This window comes from Equus quagga, chromosome 11 (assembly GCF_021613505.1).
Source record: "Equus quagga isolate Etosha38 chromosome 11, UCLA_HA_Equagga_1.0, whole genome shotgun sequence".
Taxonomy (NCBI): domain Eukaryota; kingdom Metazoa; phylum Chordata; class Mammalia; order Perissodactyla; family Equidae; genus Equus; species Equus quagga.
In genome coordinates this window covers 73,605,137-73,614,038 of record NC_060277.1, presented here as the reverse complement: position 1 = coordinate 73,614,038, position 8,902 = coordinate 73,605,137, and the positions used below count along the sequence as shown (strand labels likewise).

Genomic DNA, 8,902 nt, shown 5'->3' with positions numbered 1-8,902 from the left:
ATGGGGTCACCCAAACCTGTCTGAACAGGAACTGCACTTTCTTGGTAAAAACGGACTGAAAAGCCGTGATGCCATCAAACAGTGATGGGAAGATGAGACAGAAGTAGCTTTCTGAGATAGGCAATGAGCACATCAGGCTCAAGGGGCACAGAGGAGAAATACCTTAGGGTTTAGGTCATTAGGGCTGTGGGTCCAAGGGAATTAATGAAGCCTGGACTAGGGCTGTTCTACCATTCTGAGGGCGTTAAGATTATAACTGAAAAAAATCTACCTATCTATCTTCACCCTACCCCACTCCCGCTGCAAGCGTTCTTTCCTATTAAAAAAAAGGAAAGGAAAACCAACCATGATTTCTCCAAAAGCTATTATCTTAAAGAACCAGAGTCCCATGGTATCTGGCCTAGAGAAACCATCCAGATTTTAGCCATTAGGGGCCTGTAAGCAAGGGGTGATTAAAAACTACTGGCTGCTTCCCATTTTGCAGTCAGTTCTGAATGATCGTAGGGTCCTGCATATGGGACTGCGGGACCCTCATTAACTGAAATCCCCACTGTACCAGATCCTGGGGGAGGGCGGTGGCCAGATGTCAGTAATTCTCCCTCACCAGGCCTTACACAGAAGACTGTTAACCAGCAGTAGAACAGCTTGTTTAGATTTCAGTTCCTTGTTATTTCAACTGCTCAGAAACGGTGAGAGGATGTTAGATGAGGAATGTGGATGAGGAGGAGCAAGAAGTGGGGAAGGAGAGAGGTAATTTTTTCATGACAGGATAATGTACCTTAGACAACTGAGTGTTATCTACATTTCCATTTAGATTCTCGGATAGTTCAGACTTTCTTCTTGTTTGATCTAGAAGAATGAGGCTGGGTTAAGATTATCCAAACCTGAAATCACGGCCCCAGGAATTCCTCATACCAAGCCTTAGGACATGACTTTTGGTAAACATCTCTCCTCTTTAAAATTGCTTTGCTGTTTGTAAGGCCAGGATAGAACCTCCTGTCAACACAGGTGCCCTCTTTCTTGATGACAAATTAAAATAAAATTTCAGGGCAAAGCTCTTAGCAGCACATGGAACGGGATGTCCTATTATGTTGTGTAACGGCCTTATCCAAAACAGGATATGTGGATCAATCTGTACAATGCCTTATTTAACTCTGGTCTTCAGCATTATTTCTCATAAAACCAAACAGTCACTGAGTGGCCAGATCCAGCAAGAAGCTTTTTCTGCATCTACATGGATGGCTTTTTGAATAATTCAGCAGAAAGAGCATAGAGATGTGAAATATTCATAAATCACTGTGTCAGCTCTAGCCAACCTCTTGGAACTTTTGTTTTCTCTGGTCCCAGATGTCTCTGCAGGCTCTGGAGAGGGAGGGACTAGTAGTAGTGTCAGAAAACAGGGCAACTAACCAGAAGACACCTAAGATATGAGGTTTACACTTTTCACCACTTACAGAAAGCCCACGTTTCAGGAGAAAATGGCTCTGGCTAGGGCTTTCTGGAGTAATCTCCCAAAAAAGTACTGGAGGGAGCAGCTAGCGTGCCCAAGAGTCTGGCTCCTTGAGCCATGGTCCAGCAGACCCTGCGTGCGAGGACTTCCCATTCCCAAAATCATCTGGGGGATCTCTCCAGGAAGGCTTGAGGTTTCAGCTGAAGCCGCAGATCGGCCCCTTTCCCAACCAAGACTTGCAGAACTTGTCTGAACGACCGGACCTCAGTATCCCAGACACAGACGTTCATACTCTCAACCTTGTCTCACCAACCCAGTTTCAGCACAGCACTTACTGCCTCTGCCACCTTTCTCACACTCACAAGTGTAACACTGTGAGCCCGCTTCCAGAGCTGCGGCCGCGTGACGTCAGCAGAGCTCCACAACCACAGGACAAAATGAGGGAAGCGGGACCAAGACACAAACTTCCTGCCCTCACTACATTAAGTGGCTCCAGCTTGAGAATCAGGGTCACAGAGCTGATTATTTATGTGGGACAGGGCTGCCCAGTGACACACATACACTCATCTTCTCTGTAGTCATTGCTAGTGAGAGAGCATTTTCTCTTGAGTCCAGGGACTTAAACGATGCTATTCTTTGGCTTATGAGGTTGGTAACAGGAGACAATGACTGGGAATGCCCAGCTGCTGACCAGGATGAGCAGGAGTGTGTTGAGCAGAGTCTGGGCAGGAGTTCCGTTCAGGGTAAAGGCGGCGCCAGCTTGCTGGAACTTCCATGTCTTTCCACAGACCAGTTTAAGAGAGAAGGGGCTGAACCAGCGGCAAAGAGCTGGAGCTGCTTGCCCCATTCGGTCCTCATCACTTCTGACGACTCTCCCATGCCCAGCTCTGCTCTTCCTTACAGAACTTGGGGGGTTCCCGGGCTAGGTCTCACCTTGTATATGAGCGTTTCCAGCTAAAGATCTCCTCCAGATTGGAAGAGGGAGAGATCTCCCGCCTCTGCAGGGTTCCCCACCGTCGCCGGCCCCCTAGGACCGAAGCTCTGCGCCTGCTCAGCCCTTTCATCCTCTCTTCCGTTCGGAAGAACTCAGTCAAGGCCCGGAAGTACTCCAAGATGACCTCGTGGCTCCAGGCTGGCAAGGGCTCTCGGCGCAGGAAGCCACAGTGGCCTCCGTGGCGACTGAGCAGGAGGAAGAAGTAGGGGTTGCTGTGAAAGAGCTCAGTCGGCAGAAAGTGGTCTGGGGGCCCGCACACGGGGTCATCAGCGCTGCAGATACACAGCACAGGCACGGCAGCCTCGTCTACATCCCGAAGGGGGTCGTTGTGGTCCCAGTAGGTGTCCCAGGTGATGGGGAAACTCTTGGTGTGGCAGAAGAGGGTCTCCTCAAACTCTCGCAGGGAGCGGCTCCTGAACAGTTTGCGGGTATCCACTGTGTCCTCCAGGGCCGTGGCATACCTGACAGCAAGAAGCGGGATGGGGAAGCAGGAAAGAGAGGGAAGAATTAGAAAACAAATTGACAGCAAGGGGCGGCGGGGCGTAGTCGGTAAGTTCGTGTGCTCCGCTTGCGCCACTTCAGATCCCAGACACGCACGTTCGCCCTGCTCATCAAGCTATGCTGTGGCGGTGTCCCATGTGCAAAATTAGAGGAAGACTGCCACAGATGTTAGCTCAGGGCCAGTCTTTCTCACCAAAAAAGTACAATAAAGGGGCTGGCCCCGTGGCCGAGTGGTTAAGTTCGCGCGCTCCGCTGCAGGCGGCCCAGTGTTTCGTTGGTTCGAATCCTGGGCGCGGACATGGCACTGCTCGTCAGACCACGCTGAGGCAGTGTCCCACATGCCACAACTAGAGGAACCCACAACGAAGAATACACAACTATGTACCCGGGGGCTTTGGAGAGAAAAAGGAAAAAATAAAATCTTTAAAAAGAAAAAAAAGTACAATAAAATAGAACACTCGGGGCGCGGCCCGGTGGCGCAGCAGTTAAGTTCCCACGTTCCGCTTCTCGGCAGCACGGGGTTGGCCAGTTCGGATCCCGGGTGCGGACATGGCACCGCTTGGCAAGCCATGCTGTGGCAGGCGTCCCACATATAAAGTAGAGGAAAATGGGCATGGATGTTAGCCCAGGGCCAGTCTTCCTCAGCAAAAAAGAGGAGGACTGGCAGTAGTTGGCTCAGGGCTAATCTTCCTCAAAAAAAAAAAAAAAAATAGAACACTCAAATATGCTAATAAATAAATAAATAAATAAATAAAACCCAAAATTGACAGCACACGTTATAGACCGGCAGCCCACACGCCAGATTCTGGTCACGGAGGCTTTCTTTGCTCGTATAGTATTTTTAAAACTTCCATTTCATTGTCATCATTTAAAATCAGGAGATTTCACGTAAAATGCAGCTATCTGGCTTCTCTAGGGAAATGAGAATATCTGGCAACATGGGCTGGCATTCCTCAGACAACAGAGTATTTTTCTGCCTCCTTCCTGCGTTGCACTTCCTACCAGGCCTGTCACTCAGGGCATTACCTGCCCAGCCCGGGGGCAGCATTTGACTTTACAGCCACTGAGCTGCAGTGACAGCACTTCTGACCCTGTGTGGGGAATTTGCTATGCACTGTCACCTCCTGAACCTCTCCTAGAAGAACTCACTGGCCCAGACTATCCAAACCAGCAGGCGACACTCCTCCATCACTAACATTTTACTTTAGGTTGTATTAGTTTGTTTGTTTGTATGTTAAAAGCTAATATGCTGTCCAGATGATGACAAATGAGTGTGACCTTGATCAGTGGGGCAGGTATTCCTAGAGAAGGCTGGGTGGCAGAGGAAGGAAGTGGGAGTGTAATTAATTTACAGCGTGAGTTCCCAAATGGGAGCCTGAGAGCAACCGCTCTGGGAAAGAGGGACATCTTTGATGTTTCTACCTCCCTGGAGAGGGCCTGGCTCCCTGACAAGGAGGCCAGGATTGGCAGCTCCTTTGGGTGGACCAACCCAGCTTTAGCCACTTGAATTTGGATGTGTGTTTCCCGCAAACATTCAAAGAGGCTTGCTCTGAGTTTTCAATCCTAAACTTCCACGGGCAAGGCAGTTCCCGAAGGCCCAGGTTTCCTCTCCAGTTTCGTCACCTTATCCTTGTGGTAGATCAGAACTGGCCACCCCAAAATTTGTCTCTTTGGCTTGATTATTTTTAAGAACAAAAGACTCTGAAAGAAACTTTGACTTTCCCCCTAACTGCCTAAAAGAATTCAAGATAGAAGTCCTGTCCCCAGGATAGGCTGTCACCATAGACAACTACGGACATGGCAGACTGGGAGGATCCTTACCAAGCCCACTTTAGTCAAACTTCTCTCTCTCCTCACATTGTCTATAGAGGGCCCAGCAAACATCTGTTTATCAAACATTTGCTTTTCCATCTCCGTGCAAATTGCCTTCCTTGAACCTTTGAAGTCCCAAACCAGCCCCCCAACAACCTCCTTTGTCTTTAGCTGAAGATGATATTTAAGATGGCGGCTTCCATCACTTTGGCAAGTTACTCAGATTTCCTGCATTTCTCGCATCTATACCTATTATTTAACTTTGTTTGATTTTCTCCTGTTGTTCTGTCTCACATCAATTTAATTCTTAGACCAGCCAGAAGGACGTACAGGGTAGAGGAATAGCTCTCCCTTCCCTACATCCTTCAGCTGGTGCCCACGGCCAGCGCTGGTGGCGGTCATTTGTGGATGAAAACTGGCAATGCAGCCTAGGAGAGCACTGGCCCCTGGACTGCGCTGGTGGATCTGGTTGCCATGGCAGCACTTTGGGCTGCTGTTGAGCTCAGGGTTTGACCTTCTCAGAACAGGAGGCAAAATGGGGCAAGGAAAGAAAGAGAAATCACAATTGCCACCATTTTTTGAGCACCTACCCAGCGCCAGGCCCCTCGCTTTGGTTATCTCATTTCATGCTCATAATCACCTTGTGAGGTAGCTATTATCAGCTCCATTTAACTGAAGAGGGAAGTGAGGTTCAAAGGGGTTAGATAACTTGCTGGAAATTCAGGATTTGAATCCAAGTGGGTCTGACGTCACATCTCAGGTCTTCCTACCACACCGCACTGTCGCCACAATGTCTTTGACCTCATTCTGCCATCTCCTAGGAAAGCAACAGTGCAAGCTGGGGCCTGGTTATTTGCTGTGGAAATGTTGCTCAGGCCATCTCGGTGGGAAAGTCTCACCTGTCACCCTGGCGGTAGACTGTTCTCTTTTTGAAGATTAAAAAATATATATATTTAAATGTTTGCATTAAACACTGAGTACGTACCTAGGAATATGCAAAACATTTGTCAAGCCTAAAGAATTTTAATAAATCAAAGACCACCAAATTTCTGATTCCTGTCCCTTTGGCTCAGAGACTATACGGAAACAGTTTGCACAGATAATCAGTTGCAATTGCTTCCAGAGCCCTCTTTGCTGATTTGACAAGCTACGGACTAAGCGCTAAATGTCAGGCGCTGCCTCTGCCGCGAGCGGGGCAGGTACTCAGGTTGCTAGGACACGGTGGGGCCGAGGGGAGGCCGGTGGGGGCCCCAGGGCAGGAGTCCCGCCTCTAGCATAATGATGCTGACTGAGTCCGTCTATGGCTTTGAAACCTGCTCCGTCTAGACCAGAGGGTTTGGACAGCTTCGGAAAGTGTGTGACACCTTTGCCCCAATTGCCATAAAACCTGTTCGATTCACTACAAGGCAGAGCTGCCTCTCGATCAGCCCAACACCTCTCTTCCCCGCTTGCCCGTCAGCGGCCTCCGTCACCCACCTGCTGAGGGCGATCTTCTGGTGGAGCAGAAAGCCCCGCTCGTAGGGCCAGGGCAGGCCGGCCTCGAACCACTCGCGGCAGCGCAGCACCGGCGAGATGCAGGCGGCCCCCGTCACGTAGCTGGAGGAGCCGCACTCGCCCAGGTAGGACAGCAGCAGCGCCGAACCCGAGCCCTCGCTCACCGCGAAGAGCGGGGCCGCCGGGTGTCGGAAGCGGATGTAAGTGACCGCCTCCTTGAGATCGGACGGGTCCCCGAAAGGCTGCAGCCGGGGGCTGACCAGCGGGCAGCCGTGGTGGCCGCGGCGGTGGAAGATGACCGGGTAGTAGCCGCGCTCCAGCGCGAGCAGGCAGAGGCCGAGCACGTTGCGTGTGAGGCGCCCCCACGCATTGGGGATCACCAGCAGCACCGCAGGAAGGCCCCCGGCGTTGGTGACCCGGCGGCCCCGGGCGCAAGGTCCTACGACCCAGTCGAGGGCCACCAGCCCGTCGTCCGCCAACTGCAGGTACTCCCGGGCCAGCTCAGGCCCGGGCCCCACCGGCAGCACGAAGTGGCAGAGGGTCTGCAGGTGGGGCCCAGACAGCCAGGAGCGCGGGCCCGGCTCCAGCGCTGCCGAGCGTCGCAAGGCGCGCAGCAGGCACTGGGCCAGCGCCGACGGCTTACAGATGAGCCTGCACCCGCCGGGCAGCGGCTCACGCCGGTCGTCAAACCGGTCTGCGGGCCCTCCGCCGTCCCCCTCCTCCGCGTGGTCCTGGACCCGGGCCCCCGGAGGGGTCCTCGCTCCGACGGCGCGCCTCCCGGGGCGCCGCAGCCGCGGAGCGAGCAGGCCAAGCAGGGCGAGCGCGGCCAGGAGCAGGGCGAGGGCGGCGCCCCACGGCGGCATGGCGAGGCAGGAGAGCCCCTGGCGAGCGGCGGGCGGCGGGCGGCGGGCGGTGGGGCCGTCCCCTCCGCGAGCTCCCCACTCTGCCCGCGGCTCCGCCCGGCCGCGAGAGGCTGCCCAGGGCCCTCCCGCGCGGGGGGGCGCGCTCCGGATTGGCCGCGGCCCCGCCGAGGGAGCCAGTTCGGGCCCGGCTCCCCTCGCCCGCCCCCCACTCCCGCCCCCGGCCCTTTGTACAGCGATTGCGACAAGCAAGAGCAGAGGGTGAAAGAAGCCGAAACCACCGAGAGAGCGAGGACGCGCCGGCGAGCCGGAAGGGAGTGGGGAGGGCAGCGAGCCCAGGGGTGGGGTGTTGGCGGCAAAGAAGTGGGGAGACTCGGACATGGAGGCTTGGGGCACGGAGATGAGCATCAGAGTCCTCTGCTCTTGCCCCTCCGCCCCATGCAGTGCGTATCTGCCCCGGGGAGCCCCTGCGTCGCTGCGCCCTCAGGGGCCGCTGTTGAGAAGTAGCAAAAAGGAGAAGTGAATAAACCTCAGCTCTGAGCGCGGGCTCCTCGGCTCCCGCGGGGCGGCTGCAGCTGCAGCCGGAGCCACCAGCCGCGCCTCCCTCCCCGGGCTCGGCAGCGCTCTCTGACCTCGGTGTTTGTCTCGGCCTCGCGGGCACCGGCAACTGCGCAATAACCTGGCCGAGCGGGGGGTCCGGATCCGGGCCAGCGAGGGCCAGGGCAGGCGTCCTGCCCCGACAGCGCGTTTGCAGGGGAAGGCTAGAGCGCCGGGGGGTGATCGCTCCCTTGCCGGCATCAGTGCGCTGTCCCGATTCCCCCGGGAGTGTGTCCCCTTTCCCCCCCCCCCGGAGCATGGCTTCAGATAGAGGAAATCCTCAACACTGCTCCCCAGGAAGGACTTCTCCAGAAGAAACAGCCTGAAGCCTCCGAGAATAAGGGGGGAAAAGACCCACTCAGGTGCTCTGCGGGGGGGATGCCTGGCACCCTGCAATGGGGCCGAAGCAGGGGGTAGATTGCAGTCCCTTCATCAGCTCAATAACTGGCAATTACCGGGGTACCGGGGAAGGCTAAGAAACCCCCTTGTAGGATGTGGGAGGCGTTCTTGCTCTATTTCGAAGTTTTGGGCTGGGCATCTCAGCCCTCACTCTCCACCCACGTTCCCGTCTCTCCTCAAAATCCAGAGCCGAGCCATGAAGTGCACCGGGAAAGGAAAGCAGGGCCGGCGCCCGGTGCGTCCCCAGGGCACACGCTGGCCACTGCTGAGCGAACGAGAGCGGAGGCGGACGTGGGGAACAAAGCAGCCCCCGGCCAGGCTGCAGCTTCGCAGGTCTTCTGGGCCTTGGGAGGATGGAGGCCTGAGACACTCCGAGGCTCCTTCGCGTTCGGGCCTTATTTGCGAGGGCAGGAGTGGGATGGGCTGAGGGTGAAGCTCTAGAGCGGGGACCCTCTTCCTGCCCCAGCTCGGACTTCGTGATTCTGCCCCTCTTCTAGGTGCAGGTCACACTGACGAGTCTGAGGCAGGTTTGCCAGAGGAGGGCCACCTGGTCCACAGGGATCCCATTTCCCGCCCTTCGCCCCGCTCCATGATCCCACCCAGGCGCTGCAGCTGCCCTCTGCAGGCCGCGGAGACCCGCCGCGACAAATGAGCCGGCGAAGGAGGTGGCCGCCGCCTGCCCCGCCCCACGGTGCGCTGGGGCCGGGCTCGCACACCCAACTTTTCCGGCTTGGAGTTTAGGGCGCATGCGCGCACGGTCCGCAGCGGTGGGCGGGTACTGGGGCGGGGCGGAGG

General features: G+C 55.5%; 2 protein-coding genes across 4 annotated transcripts in view; one reads left to right on the top strand and one right to left on the bottom strand.

Moving 5' to 3' along the window:
* Positions 1-648: 648 nt before the first annotated feature.
* Positions 649-7,452, bottom strand: ABHD15 (abhydrolase domain containing 15). The gene is made up of 2 exons (XM_046675833.1): positions 6,234-7,452; positions 649-2,905 (listed from the first exon to the last, which is right to left on the bottom strand). Exons 1-2 carry the CDS (start codon positions 7,112-7,114, stop codon positions 2,380-2,382), a joined length of 1,407 nt encoding a protein of 468 aa, XP_046531789.1. The 5' UTR covers positions 7,115-7,452; the 3' UTR covers positions 649-2,379.
* A 172-nt stretch (positions 7,453-7,624) lies between these two features.
* The window catches only part of TP53I13 (tumor protein p53 inducible protein 13), a 5,564-nt gene continuing 4,286 nt past the window's right edge, over positions 7,625-8,902 (top strand). The window contains exons 1-2 of one of the 3 annotated variants that reach the window (XM_046675832.1): positions 7,625-8,440; positions 8,611-8,798. The gene's annotated coding sequence lies outside the window, so the exon portion shown is untranslated. Of the gene's footprint in view, positions 8,799-8,902 lie in introns of all 3 variants that reach the window. The other 2 variants (XM_046675830.1, XM_046675831.1) reach the window with 2 other exon arrangements.

Bases quoted from the DNA above. Each gene is read 5' to 3' on its own strand.
- ABHD15 (XM_046675833.1), bottom strand. From the start codon at position 7,114: ATGCCGCCGTGGGGCGCCGCCCTCGCCCTGCTCCTGGCCGCGCTCGCC. The intron at 2,906-6,233 runs GTGGGTGACGGA...TCTTGCTGTCAG, and splicing joins CAGAAGATCGCCCTCAGCAG to GTATGCCACGGCCCTGGAGG.